Source organism: Pipistrellus kuhlii, unplaced genomic scaffold (assembly GCF_014108245.1).
Source record: "Pipistrellus kuhlii isolate mPipKuh1 unplaced genomic scaffold, mPipKuh1.p scaffold_m20_p_9, whole genome shotgun sequence".
NCBI lineage: Eukaryota > Metazoa > Chordata > Mammalia > Chiroptera > Vespertilionidae > Pipistrellus > Pipistrellus kuhlii.
Window position 1 is genome coordinate 53,365,226 of NW_023425595.1, and position 14,586 is coordinate 53,379,811.

Here is a 14,586-nt window from a genome sequence, read left to right on the forward strand (position 1 = left end):
TTTTTGACATTGATGTGTTTGAATTTCCTAAATTCTTAGTGTTTTTGGTGTTGATGAGAATGTTCATGACTGAGTGACAGTGCTTAAATGGGTACTGTGACCCAAATTCCCTTCTTTATTGTATTAAGGTTCTTTTTCATGCAGAAACTTGTTCCTAAGCATTAATAACTATCCAATTAGGCTTGACAAAAGAATACTCAGTATTTGATCTTGAAACACCTGGTTGAAATAATGCAGCTAATTGTTGAAGACTGCACTTGTTAAAAAGTTTACTAATATTGCACATGAAATGTAAATACATAAAGATTCTGAATTTTGCAGGAAAAAAGCTTGAAACAGCCAGATATTTGTGGCAAATTAACATTTAGAAATTCTTTATAAAATTAATTATTTCATTTGAAATAGTATGTTTTTGCAAAAAGATTAGACATAAAAAATATATCTACCTTCTTGGTTACATTTTTCTCTTAAAATGTCTCTTAACATTTATGTCATGGCAAACCATATTCTTCCATATATGTGACGAGGCTTTCGTGTGCTAGATAGGCACTGTGCTAGGGACTGGGTATGCCAGAGTTAAATTACAAAATTTCAAGTGGATGAACTGTAAAGATCTTATTGGCTTATTGAATGATTTTTTTAATTGGGAAGCCTCTTCTGCAGTGGACAGAAAGGAGCTGTGAACAGCTGTACAAAATGGAAGCCTTTCATAGGCAAAGGTGGGGAGAGAGTGCATTGTGTCCCTTTTCCATAACATGCCTGTGGAGATGCAAGTGAGATGTGAGACAAATTAGCTCACTAGTGCCCCCTGGAGAAGTACATTCTTGGGAGAAGCTGAATCTGCAACTGGGAGAGGTAGTAAGTCTAACTTTGAGGATGTGGACTTAGCATGAGTGACTTTGTTTGGAAGGCCTTTGTCTTTTTTTCACAACAGTGAAGGGAATAACATCTTCATAAGAATAAAGTGCAAATGTGGTTGACATTCATAAGATCAAAATATAGTTTAAAATGCCTACAGGTTATATTTATTCAAGGGATACAAAAGCGTATCCCTTTTATTATATATATATATATATAATTTCTGTTATAGCACAAGAATATGAAATGAGAAATGTTTTCTGTAGCATTTTTTCATAAATTCCCCCCCCTCCCCTGGGCCTTTTATTATATATATATATATAATTTCTGTTATAGCACAAGAATATGAAATGAGAAACTGTTTCTGTTTCCATCAGCAAGTTTTGGCTTGGAAGTATTTTCTCTAAATTTTTCCTGAAAATGAAGGCCCCCCCCTTTTTTTTTTAGCCTAAGTCACTCCTCTCTTATACTATACTATCACAGACAACTAAAAGTCAGTAGTCAACAGTTTTTATTCTCCCTATAAGACTTTTTCATCAGATACACAAATTCATTAGGAGCCCTTTCTACCTTCCATTTTACCACAGACAAGGGTTTTCCTACTTTTATTTTTGCTGTTTCATAAAACAGCTACCCCGTTTGCCAGTTTTCAAGTATCATCTCCTCAATGTTATATCTGCCGTTAGTAACAGTTTCTTGGAGTTCTTTCTTCCCTACCTGACACTGAGGGCCTGGTTGCTACAAGAAAATGCCCTTAAAACTGTTGAAAACAGAGGTTCTTCCATGTTGTTGTCAGTGGCTACACACTTAGGATCTTTACCCTGGGGACATGTTTTATTTGGTAGAACCTTAGATTTAATGTTTGCCAAGGCCATTTCTTAGGTAACTACGTAGTCTTTGATTGCTTGGCAAGACTGGAGGTGAGAAGTATTTTTTGTTTATCAATCTAGAGTTCTGGCTTCTTTGCATTTCCTTTACATTCTTCTGGAGCAATGAGTGGTTCTCTCTTTACAGCTCCTCTCTCTGTATTTATACTTTGTATACACTGCTAACAGAAACCTCTCGGCACTTTCTCTTTTCTTGCTGAAAATATTCTTAGGCAAATTTAATTTATTCCCTGTGTATGAGGTGCTGTTCGCATCATCTTGGTGGCGGTCCTGTCAAACTTCCCTACCCTGCATGACAGGTCGCCCTTTCTCAAGTCTCCATGGCAGTTTTCTCACTGTCCCTCCAGCCCTTGTCTATGGTCTTCTTGGAGGTCCAGTCAGGATGGCAGAGTAGGTGCTGTGCTCACCTCCCCCCATGACATCAAAATCACAACCTAATGATAGAGCAGTCAAACTAGATAAGCATCTACACATTAGCAGAGCAGAAGTCTTGTATCTAAGGAAATAAAGAAGAAACCATGTGGAGACCAAGAAATGTCAAAAGGGGCTGGCCCCACACCCAACAGTGGCAGTTGAGAATCTGGTGAGATATCTCAGCCACAGAGATGCCACCTCAGAAGCCAAGAGTCCCAGCCCCCACCCCAGGCTCCTGAGCCTAAAACACCAGTGTTGGGAAGAAGAGCCCAAATAACATCTGGGTGGGGAAGTCAGTGGAAATTCCATCTTTTAGGGTGAAACAGAGGCTGCTGGAAACACAGATGTTCTTAAAGAGCCAGTACACAAACTCACTCACAGGCACTCACCTTGGGCTCCAGCCAAGGGACAAGGGCTGGTTGGGGGTGGGGAGGGGAATAAGAGGAAGGGAAGGTTAGGGAGAGGGGGAGTGCACCAGAGTTATAGTGGGAGAAGCTGTGTGGGTACAGAGTGAGGGCAGGAAGGACAGCTGCCATTGTCCCTGCCTCCCCTGACATGGTCAAATCTAAATCTTCATGAGCCTAATTAACTCCAAAAGTGACTCCTTGAGAACCTGCCCCACCACAAAGGCCTGCAGACCCCCGCCAGGTGGTGGCTGGCCTCTGTATACCCTGAGACTTTTACTGAATGGCCTCAGGCCCTCAGCAAAAGTCCCCAGGTCTCTGATTACCTCCCAGCACACTCCTCCAAATATAGTGCCATCACATTGGGTATAAGGTTTCAATATATAAGTTTTGGGAGGGACACAACTTTCAGTCTATAGCAGAGTCCTTTTGCCTTGGTCACTTAAGTAAATTCTTAGATAAAGGAATGCTCATTTATCTCTCCACTAGGGAAAAGAGAGTCAATGTGCATAAGATTAAGTAAGATACGTTATTTCAAGAATCAGGGAACAACCAAAACCGGTTTGGCTCAGTGGTAGAGCGTCGGTCTGCAGATTGAAAGGTCCCAGGTTCGATTCCGGTCAGGGGCATGTACGTTGGTTGCGGGCACATCATCGATGTTTCTAGCTCTCTGTCTCTCTCCCTTCCTCTCTGTAAAAATCAATAAAATATATTAAAAAAAAAAAAAAAGAAGCAGCATCAGGGCACAAACATGCCACCTAAGTCTGACATCCACTGACCTGTAAAATACCACACTCTCTAGTTCTACTTGGGAAAGAAGGACACTAAGGTAATACACATGGCATGTTGTCATTCAGTGTTCTTCATATATCCACTTTGGTCATCTAGGAAGTAGAATAATTTAACATTTGTATTTTTAAATTTATTGTATGAGCCCAGCTTGTACAGCTCAGTTGTTGAGTGTCGATGAATCATGGACTTAAGGCCCAGTAGGGGCATGCAGGAGTCAGCCAATCAATGATTCTCTCTCTTTCTCACTCCCTCTCTGAAATCAATAAAAGCATATTTAATTTTTTAAATAAATTTGTTGTATGAAAATGTAATTGTAATTAGTCCTATATATTCATGCTTTGAACTGCTTTACAATGCCTAATCTTCACTTTAACCAAGATAGTGGACGGATATCATGAATGATTTCTATTCATGACTTGTGCTTATAAAACTAAATGATCCAGTTTAGATACATAGTCATCTTGAATTCATCAAGGAGTCATCAACTCATTTTTCTTTTTTAACCTATATCACCAAACAGCACTGTTTCTACACTTTTCTTAGTACTTAAAAATACATTATTAGAATATGTATTGGAAAGTAAATACCAAGGTCCCAGTAATGGGATGTTAGAATCATTTTTACCCATTTTTAGTCTTCAGTGCATTGTTGGATGCATTTAATATTTCACCAAAGAAGACATAACTGTTTTGTCAAATAATTTCTTATCTATTATTTTCTTCATTGCTATTAAAGACAAGTCTTCCAGTAATTTACCTAGTATTTTCTTCATTAGTAGCAGTTAGAATTTCTATTTCTGATATGTCCACTTATTTAAGCACCATTAATATCAGCTATTTTATTAAAAACACATATTAAAGCACACATCATCACTAATGTAAATCTCATTCTACATAAATTTAAGAAAGGTTGTAAAAGGAAAATGTATGTTTATTATTTCCATATTGTAGGATATTTGAAACAAATTATCCTCTGGGAAAAAATACTGTGACCAGAAAAATCTTTAAACTACGGAAGTTTAATAATAAGTGTCTCATGCTAACACCCAGTTTTTCATGTTAGAAAATATTTTTTAAATTGTTTCTCATAGAATTTCTATAGAGGAATGGTTCAAATGTCTGTTTGTTGGGGGCTGGGGATGCTGATGGGCCCTATGTGAGCCCCTTGAGAAAGTGAAGTAGACCCTACATGAGGGCACGCAAATTGCCACATCCAGCAGGGTTTTGGCTGACTCTTTCGGCATGAGTCCACCATTTTTGAGAACATTCCATTTACCTTTTTGTTTGCAGGATACATTCCCCAAACCTTCTCAGAGTACTTACTCAATCTTGGTGGGGGTGAAATAAATAAATAAATAAATAAATAAATAAATAAATAAATAGCTTTAAGAGTAATTTACACCTCCCAGTAGTACACATATATACATTGCTTCACTTGATTTTCCTCAATTCCTGAGAAAAACAGAGCAGCTGTTATCCAAAAAGAAAAGAACTTTCCTGTAGTTTCAGGGCTTTGAAGCTAAAGCTAGACCTCATGTCTGCTTGTTCTGAGTGCAGAGGTTTTCTGTAAGAGAGCAAAGGAGGATGTCTGTGTCTAAAATAAAGCCAGGTAGTTAGGAAACTTACTACACCTACCGGAAACGTTGATACCTAGTTTGTTGAAGGAGTGAATACCACTTAAAGAAATATTTCTCCTGGCTAAGAACGGAAGTGCAGTGCCCTTTAACAGATAATATTTATCAAACACACCTATGTGCCAGACACCCTACTATGGGCTTTACTTGCATTATCACATTGAATCTGTGAGAGAAACTGTACGCCGTAGAGTAATTTTCCCAAGTTCAAAATGTAATAAGTGGTAGAGCGGTCCACACGATTCTTTGTCATTTCAAAACCTTTATGTATGTTTTAAGTATTCTTTCCTACGTCTTTCTCCATAGTCTTTTCCCTTGCCTTCCCTAACTTCTTTGAGAGAGAGAAATAGGGGGAGGGAAGATAATATCAGGGACAAAGAAGGAAGGAAGGAAGCCTTCATGTATCCATTAGCTCACCCAGTAACCATCGGCTGCATCGCAACCTAGCCCAGCTCTGGGAATGCCCATGGGGGACTTCCAGGTGGACTTGGGGAGACTTTCAAGAAAGCCAAGTTCTCGCCGAAACCGGTTTGGCTCAGCAGTAGAGTGTTGGTCTGTGGACTAAAAGGTCCCAGGTTCGATTCCGGTCAAGGGCATGTACTTTGGTTGCGGGCACATCCCCAGTGGGGGGTGTGCAAGAGGCAGCTGGTCAGTGTTTCTCTCTCATCGACGTTTCTAGCTCTCTATCTCTCTCCCTTCCTCTCTGTAAAAAATCAATAAAATATATTTTTAAAAAGAAAGAAAGAAAGAAAGGAAGAAAGAAAGAAAGAAAGGAAGGAAGGAAGGAAGGAAGGAAGGAAGGAAGGAAGGAAGGAAGGAAGGAAGGAAGGAAGAAAGGAAGGAAGAAAGGAAGGAAGAAAGGAAGGAAGAAAGGAAGAAAGAAAGGAAGAAAGGAAGAAAGAAAACCAAGTTCTAGCTCAGAGACAGGAGTGAAGTGCTATTGAAGCACAAATAACAAAACAGTGTGAGCACTAAGGAAGCCTGTGGGATGTGTGGAAAAGCTTAACCAAGGAGAAGTCTTTTGAGCTGCATCTAAAAGTGTCTTTCCGGGCAAATGAGAAAGAGCATCTGCAGTAGCAGAGTAGGTGGAGTTACTGAAGGATCCCCAGGCACCAGGAAACTGGAGATTAGTGTTGAGGCAGCCCAGGGTTCCTTCAGTCGTGGGAGGTGAACTCATGGTTGGAGGGTCCTTCTGTGTTGAAATAAGGAAATTGGACTTTCTCTTCAGGGCCATAAGAGCCAGCAGACACTTTGAATAGCAAAGTTCAATGAGCTTTCCATTTTTTAGGAAGTATTTGATCAGTGCCCTTAGTCAAAGTAAAAGCCTTTAAGAACTGGACTTGTGAAATGATGACATTCCCTAGATAATTTAACAACTGCTCTAAAAGTTACACTATGGGGCCAAGAACAGTAAATGACTTCGCTGCGATGCTGGTCTCACAGAGTGAAAGTGCAACCTCTTTCATAAAGAGCCTCACACTTTCATTCATTCAACCAGTATACACGGAGCTCTCACTATGTGGCGTGCATTGTGTTAAATGCCCAAAGCTTAAAGCACTGTGTTAATTACTGGTGGGGGACACGTGTTTGAAGCAACATGATTTGCTCATAAAGCCAAAGAAAGCAGCAAAGGAAACAGAGGATATAAAGCAAATGTCAGAGAAAACAAGAGAGAGGAGCTCCGGAGAGAGAAAAAAGGGGAAAATGAGGTTTAAGCTTAAGGAAGCCAGCATCGGCTCAAAGTAACCATTTTATTAGCAGTGCCCTACACTGCGAAGGTTCTCTCTCAGGAACTCCATCCTGTGGGCTGAGATTAAGTGTAATGGGTTCCCACATGAATCCTTCTCATTACTTCTTTTGAAAGATCAGTAAATCTACTAAAAGGGTAATGTAGGTTTAGTGTTCACAATCCATTCATTTTCTTTTTAATTTTCCCTATTTAAAAATATAATACAGGTATAATCCAAAAGAGAAGGGATGGACCCACAGTGAGATTTCAACTCCTCAAATAGTGTTAGTATGGATAAATATACAATAGATCAGTGTTTTTCAACCTTTTTTGGGCAAAGGCACACTTGTTTCATGAAAAAAATCACGAGGCACACCACCATTAGAAAATGTTAAAAAATTTAACTCTGTGCCTATATTGACTATATATAAAGTAATTCTCTTGAATAGGAATCAAATAAACACAAAGAAAGTATTTTATAATTACTTTATTATGAAATATTAAGTAAAAAAAATAGTGAAAAATTATAAAATTCTTGTCTTGTCTGCACCTACGGCACACCAGGCAACATCTCGGAGCACACTAGTGTGCCACGGAACAGAAGTTGAAAAACACTGCAATAGATGGTAGGTTTTTTATTCCTGATAGATGGTGATAGAGTTTCAGCCAGCTTATAAGGCATTGCACACTATTAATTGCAGGAACTACTAAGTGAAGGACAACAGAGGGATGATAATATGCATCTCTCCATCCCTCCTGATCTCCTTGGAGATTTTTAATGAAAGCTCTTCTCAACCCATTAAGTTTTTATTTCAATATATTTCAACATAAAGGACAAAGGTTTAGGGACTTTTGTCCAGGACCAAAAAAAACAACAACAACAACAATATTTTGGAAAAAAAGGGTCTGAAAAATAAGGCAATTCTTTAGTCATAGGAATGTGATTTTACAAAATACTTTTTCAAAAATGTGAGCCTCAATAATGGCTTATAATAATTACTTTTCAGCTATTAAATCACCACCAGCCTGTGATAGTGAAAAACAAAGACGCAAATAAAAAATAACAATAAAACAAACCCAAAACACCAACCTCGGCCTTCCAGAAGCTCATTTTAGGAAATAATAACATCCTTTCTGATTTTCTGGGCCTCTCCTTAGCTTTTCCATTAGACATAAGCCCCATTCTGTGCCCATGATTTTAAATTTGATTCCTGATTCATTTAATTGAGTACCCCATCAGGAGAGCTTCTTAGGAATCCAGGAGGGAAAAGGAGATTTTCACATCTAAAATGGGCCCATATACAAAAGTGTTCAAGCCTATTTATACCTTATTAAAAGATGCTTATTTGAAGCTGAATTATGACTTATAATGTTTACAGTTTTCTGTGTTGCCCCATAATAGGCAAGAGGCATTAAAGTGTAAATTTCCTGTTCTGACTTGAAAGAAGTAAGTACTTCCTTAGTCTAGTAGAGATGAGAAAATGAGATTTAAGAGTAATAATTTATCCTAAAGAAATTAGCAGGATAGGACATTTACTGAACAAATATTATATTCCTTGAAATAATTGTTATGACATTTTAATGTATCCTCACTATGAAACATTCCCTTGTAAATGACTAAACCAGATCATGTCTTCACAATTATTTGATGAGAGAAAAGTTCAACACCCTTAGAAGTTCTTATAAGATTGTTATATATATATATATATATATATATATATATATATATATATATATAAAATCAGCAATGAAATACCAGAAAAAAATGAAAACATAGTATACAGTTAAGTAATTAATTTATATGCTAAAAATGAATGCCAAGGAAGAAAACATACAAAGTATTTCTAGAAATTCCTCTTTTTCATATAACTCATTGGTCTATTTAAAAATAAATGCAAACAGTTAATTTCTTAAATAATCAGAATACTGCCCTGTAAGGACAAATGCATTATTTTTAAAGGCAATTCACCATCCCATCAAAAATTAAAAGATCTCTTATCTGGTGTGCTTCTCTATAATGTGCTTTAAACATTCTTTCATGTGCTCAACTGCTGTTGGAGAGTGTTGAGTTCTCTGAATATGTCATTTCAAGCTGCATACATCGGCTCTCATTCCAGTCAATTGTTTTTTTTAATTGCAATGTGGAAAATGCAAAGTGTATTGGAGTTTTGCTGTGTTGTTATCTGGGGAAAAACAACAACAACAGAACAAAACTACCTCATGAGTGAGTGATTGTGAATGCCAGATCTTTACATATTCATGGGAAGGAAAGACAAGATTAGGTAATAAAGAGTTGTATCAGTCATTCTAGAGTGTAGGGAGGATCATCACTGATCCCATGAACTGACAACATCCAAAAGGTACTCTTCCTGGAACTATGGATCTGCCCACCTGCATTTGCTCTTCAGCCATGTTCTAAACATCATGCTAAACTCAAGAATCATGTGTTTTGAGCCCCTTTGGGGTTTTGTATCTGCATGGATTAACAAAGACTTAGGTTGACCCTGCTCCCATCCTGATGTTTATGGGGGATTCGTGTTGTGGCAGCCCAGGATTCAGTTGTAGGAGGCTGAAATCAAGGTCATGGGAGGAATACATGGTCTTGGGATCAGCAGTCTTTACCTAAGCACAATCTCGTTTCCATGGTGTATTTACAATAAAGCCATACACGATAATCTTTTCACTGCTGTCTTCTCATAAGTAATTTTCACAAGCTACTATTTCTTTCAATGCTATTTTCTTGCCACAAAAATAGGCCTGTCTCTGAATAGCAAAGCAATAATTTTTGCTCAATGATTATCTTTCTTATACTTTTAAAGATATGAGTTTGTGTGCATATTTAAATATTTCTTAGAGATTGTAGCTGCTAAATTATTATATGCGATATTAAATGTTCAAACCCTGTATCAGCAATTGTTGAAAACATAACTTCCATGTATTCCTTAAACTAGGGCATGTTTGATTTCTGAATTGTTGTCTTATAAATGGTAAGGCCAAAATGGGCCCTTAGACTAAATATGCAAAGTTCCCCTTAAACCACCTTGAACTAGGCAGATTTGCAACATTTTAAACTGGCACTTCATCCCTCTTTCAGCAAGCATCCTCTGCAGATTTAATGATCAGGAACATCCTTCTGATGCATGCTGGGAGATATGGCTGCAGGGTACAGACCACAGCAGACAGTGTGTCAGATGAGGCAGAACTTCTTGTTAGGGGTGAGTATGCTAATAGTGCAGTCTGAAGACATGATCACCATAAATTATCATACAAAGGAATTTAAATGCATGGACTTTGAGCACATCAGTACTGTGCATTTTACTTTCAATTTTACAATATATGTCATTTTTGCTTAACCTTTTGCCTTTGAAAATATTACATGGAAAACTGCTCCTTAGTAACAGACAAAAACCTACAGAACCAGCTTCAGGGTCCAAAACACCTTTACTAATAAGTGGGTCACTAAGTGTTTAATCAATTTAATGCCAAACAGAAATTGTAAACAGTTGAGCCGCAAAGACCCTTGGAATACAGAGATAAAATGTGTTTGTGTCTATGTGTGTGTTTTTTCAAATGCAAAGTCAGTGGAGTCTCCAGGCATGTGTTTCCTCCACTGACTTCTAAATTCTGCTTCCCTAAACAGGAAAACTAACAGTGTGTGTGCCTATTACAATGGCATTTACAACTGTTAAGTGATAGGGATTTTTTTTTTAAAGTCTGAAAATGTCAATACAATTTTCTGTGCAGAAACGACAGTTAAGTGGTTTTTAACTATGAACTAGGCTGCCAACTAGTATGACCCCATAAAGCTACATATTATTTGAATTAAGTAAATAACAGTACCAATTTCTTTCACCTCATTATTTCTCAGTATGGAAATGTAGCTCCTAGCTTGCATTCTCTCTCCCTTTCTTTCTTTCTCTTTCCCTTCCTTCCTTCCTTCCTTCCTTCCTTCCTTCCTTCCTTCCTTCCTTCCTTCCTTCCTTCCTTTCTTCATTTCCTTCCTCCCTCCCTCCCTCCCTTCCTCCCTCCCTTTTTTCCTTCCTTTCTTCCTTCCTTCCTTCCTTCCTTCCTTCCTTCCTTCCTTCCTTCCTTCCTTCCTTCCTTCCTTCCTTCCTTCCTTCCTTCCTTCCTTCTTTCCTTCTTTTTCTTTCTTTCTTCTTTCTCCCAACCTTCTTTGTTTCCTCCTTTTCTTTCTTCATCTCTTTTTCTTCCTTTCTCCTCCTTTTAACATTTTATTGAGACACAGAGTACAGAAAATTTTACGAATTGTAAGTGTACAAATGTACAGCTCAAAGAGAAATCACAAAGTGAACACACCATGAAACTACCATTCAAGACACAAAATAGAACATTCCAGAATCTCACCTTGTTACTCTCTCTTTTGGTCTTAATTACACTTTGTGTGCTAAGCTTATTGCATGCTAAGACCCCTTGCACAATCTCTGCAAATCAAAATTTCACAATCCATGGCAGAAATGTATATTTTAGATTATCTTATTTCTTATTTACTTGGAGTGTTTTCCAATTTGAATTTTTAATTTATCAATATAAAAGTCTTGAGAAAAAAAATGTAAGGTGTATAGTAAGATTCATCATCTCTTTGTTCTAGTTGTATGTTTCATCCACGGTTATTGATTGTTGGTAGTGCATCCATCATTGGTCCGAGTAAAATGTTGATTTGAAGCAAGTGTGTATCTGGGTGTGTAGCAGCTTGTTCATTTGTGTGTGTGTTTGTTTCTGTTCAGAAGGTTGTTTGAATTTTTTACAAGTTTATATCAAGACTATGTATCTGTATTGCCTATTATAAAGCACTTTTTAAGGGCTCATCTTCTCACACTATTCCATTTAGCTAAAATTTTTGCTCTTTGCCTTTCGAAGTTACAAGGCTCATGGAACTGCTCACCTCACCCTGCAGACAAATTTCTAGAAAATTGCTTTCTTCTCATGCTACAGTCTGTTTGAGATTATTTGTGTTTATTATGTAGCACTTGCTCAGTAATTTAGAATGATGCTCTTGAAATTGGTGCTTTTCAAATGAGTCACACAGTTTAGATGCTGATAAGGAGAAATTAGGTCTTTTTACAGGGCTGTGAAGGCCACATTTAAACAGCAAACTAACATTCTGCTTTGTGAGTAAAATTAAACTCAACAGGGTTTAGAACATAATTCAGGTTCAGCTTTCTCATGTTCTGCTCTTTTAGCCTTTGGCTTTTTGCCTGGGAGATGATAAAAATGCATAAATTTTGGAATTATACTCAAGAGCAATTTCAAACACGTGGCTGTTGTCTGAATATTCATGTAACATTCAGCTCAAACTTTCATTTGAAGTGAGTTTGATCAAGTTGCCAATTTCCTATTCTGTATTTTTATTACTTTTCTAAAATTGGTTAAAAAAATAGCTTGCCTCTCTGCTTGGTTGGCCTTAGACAATAAAAAGGGAACAAATGGTTCTGGTTCTTCTTTTTTATTTTTATTCTTGTTTTTAAGTTCAAAATTCCTGGTAATTGAAGGAACCTGGGTGCTTGAATATTGCTGTTTTTAATGTTGGCTTGTGAAATAAAACTCAAAAGTATTTTTTACCCTGTCATTTCTTCTCTCCCATTCCTTCATTCATTTGGTTTGTAAAGTTGAGGTATTCTGAGAGTACAGGCCCCGCAGGACCAAAGACGAATATTCTATGTGGAATTTTTCTAATGCCAGCTACAATTCCAGCTGCCAAATTCCTAAAGCACTCTTATTCAAGTGTGAGTCACATAAAAATGGGAACAATAAAGAGGATTCTGCCATCCACATTCTTGTTCAATACCGTTATTGGATTGTCTGCGTAGTCACTTTCCTCAAGGTTGAAAGTGAGGAACATTCTTGCTTAACACAGAATATGTTTTGTAGCCCTGTTATTCTATTCCAGTAGAGATTTAGGGAGCTAAAAATCTACATTCCTCTCAATTGATAAAGCTACCTTTTTTTTCATCTCCTTTTCCATTAGAGATGGTCTATGAAATTCTGTTGTGCATCTCGCCAAATCCTGTAATTCTTTTCCTGGCCCAGCAAGCACACCAGATTGGAGCTCAGATGTATGACCCTCATACCTCACCACTGCTTAGCTACAGTCTGAGTGTTCCTAACTGATATGCTTCCACTTCTTCTCCCATTCACTCCTTCACTGCTATCTTTCCCCCAGATGCTTGTTTCCTCTGTTGCTTCCCTTTGCTTGTGAATGTCAGTGCTATTATTCACCACCTCTACCTCTAGCCCACCATCATACTCCAGAAATTGAATTTTCACATAAATAACCACCTGAAGCGTAAAATTGCTTGCTCCCATATCTTTAATATTCAGTGAACTGGCATTATAACAGCACCATGCATAATTTGGAGAACCATAATAGAAGTAATGAATATGTTAAAAGAACTTATTATCCTGGAATATAAAAAGAAATTAAAGCCACACCTGAACATCTGTGCACAATTTAAGTCACTTATTCGAGTGTGATGTAGCAACAATAGAGAAAATAAGACAAGACTATGCTATAGGGAAGCTCTTTAAAGATGGGTAGAACTGTAGTATGTTATCCAGGATAAAGGCAATAGACCATTAAGAGATAACCTCCTAAAGGAGATATACAATTTGTAAAGAACCAATGCTTCCAAACAATATGAGAAGTGATCAAATACAACATAAAAGAGTTCAGAGAAAGGAGTGTTTTGTTTATTTTATTTTACAAAAATTAATCCTAGAAATATATTTCCCAAAGTGAATATAGGGTAGGAAACTATCATGGTTGAAATAATAAATGTGGTTAGCCAACCTACGATAATGAGGAACCAGAGCATGAGCTCTATCAATTGTGCTCAGAGGCAGAGAAAACATTAAAAATTTTACTTTTACTTACAAGTATTTTTTTTTAATTCAAATTACTCTGCTTCTTAATGCAAAACAGTAGGTCAAGGAACTCTTGGAATAGTCTAAAAAGAATCAGTAATCTCTTGGTTTTTGCTGAATCCACAGCCTCTATATCCTGTTCCCCCAAACTTGAACAGTGATCATTTCTTGAATTACAATTTCCAAGATGTATTAAATTGAATTTGAGAAGAAAGACTCCATCTCAGGATATGACTTTTGTTGAGAGACATCTGACTACTTTTAACCATTCATTCCTCCTCCCACCCATTACTTGGTATTCAACCTGGAGTTCAACCTATCTTTCCAACTTACTTATTTTAAACTTTCCCTCAATTCAATTTCATTCTTTCCAAGAAAGGTTTTTTTCCCTTGAATATTTTACCTTTAGTCTCTCCCCAGTTCACCGAGTTGCTCTTCATGGCAGAACTAAAACGATTAAAGTTTGAATGTTTTGTCAATTGAAAGAAGTCAAAGGTTTTTGTTAACTGTTCATTGGGCACATAGTCTGTACCAAGCACCGAGCTTAGCACTTGTAATGAAAAGAGGAACAGACCAAGGTCTCAGCCCTCCTTGTGTCTCTGTCTCTACTAGTCACCTGTGTGAGAGACACCTTATGAAAAGAGGTGAGAAACACCAAAAGGAAATCTCCTAGATAGCTTTGTCTTGAAGCAGAAATAATGAAATACTAAGAAAAATATAAGCATAGCTGCAGGGTCAGCTACCTAATTAGTGAGGCCTGATGCAAAATGAAAGTGCAGAGCCATTTTTCAAAACTTGATAAGAATTTCAAGATGGTAACACCAGAGCATCAATCCGAGTATGGGGACTTTCTATGGCCGTGCCCTCTACCAGCCCTGCATCACTATTAAATTGTGTATTAATATAACAGAATGAAAGGATGTTAGTAAGGAGAAGGGATCGATAACAGCAAAGTTCTCTAAATCTCCATTTTATAGCTATACTCAT

At 37.4% G+C, this 14,586-nt stretch overlaps 1 protein-coding gene across 1 annotated transcript in view; it reads left to right on the forward strand.

Moving 5' to 3' along the window:
- Positions 1–14,586, forward strand: part of CNTN5 (contactin 5) — a 720,133-nt gene that overhangs the window by 610,093 nt on the left and 95,454 nt on the right. Inside the window, exon 15 of the mRNA XM_036427705.2 lies at positions 9,812–9,932. Coding sequence (XP_036283598.1) covers positions 9,812–9,932 — 121 coding nt within the window. The remainder of the gene's footprint in view (positions 1–9,811; positions 9,933–14,586) is intronic.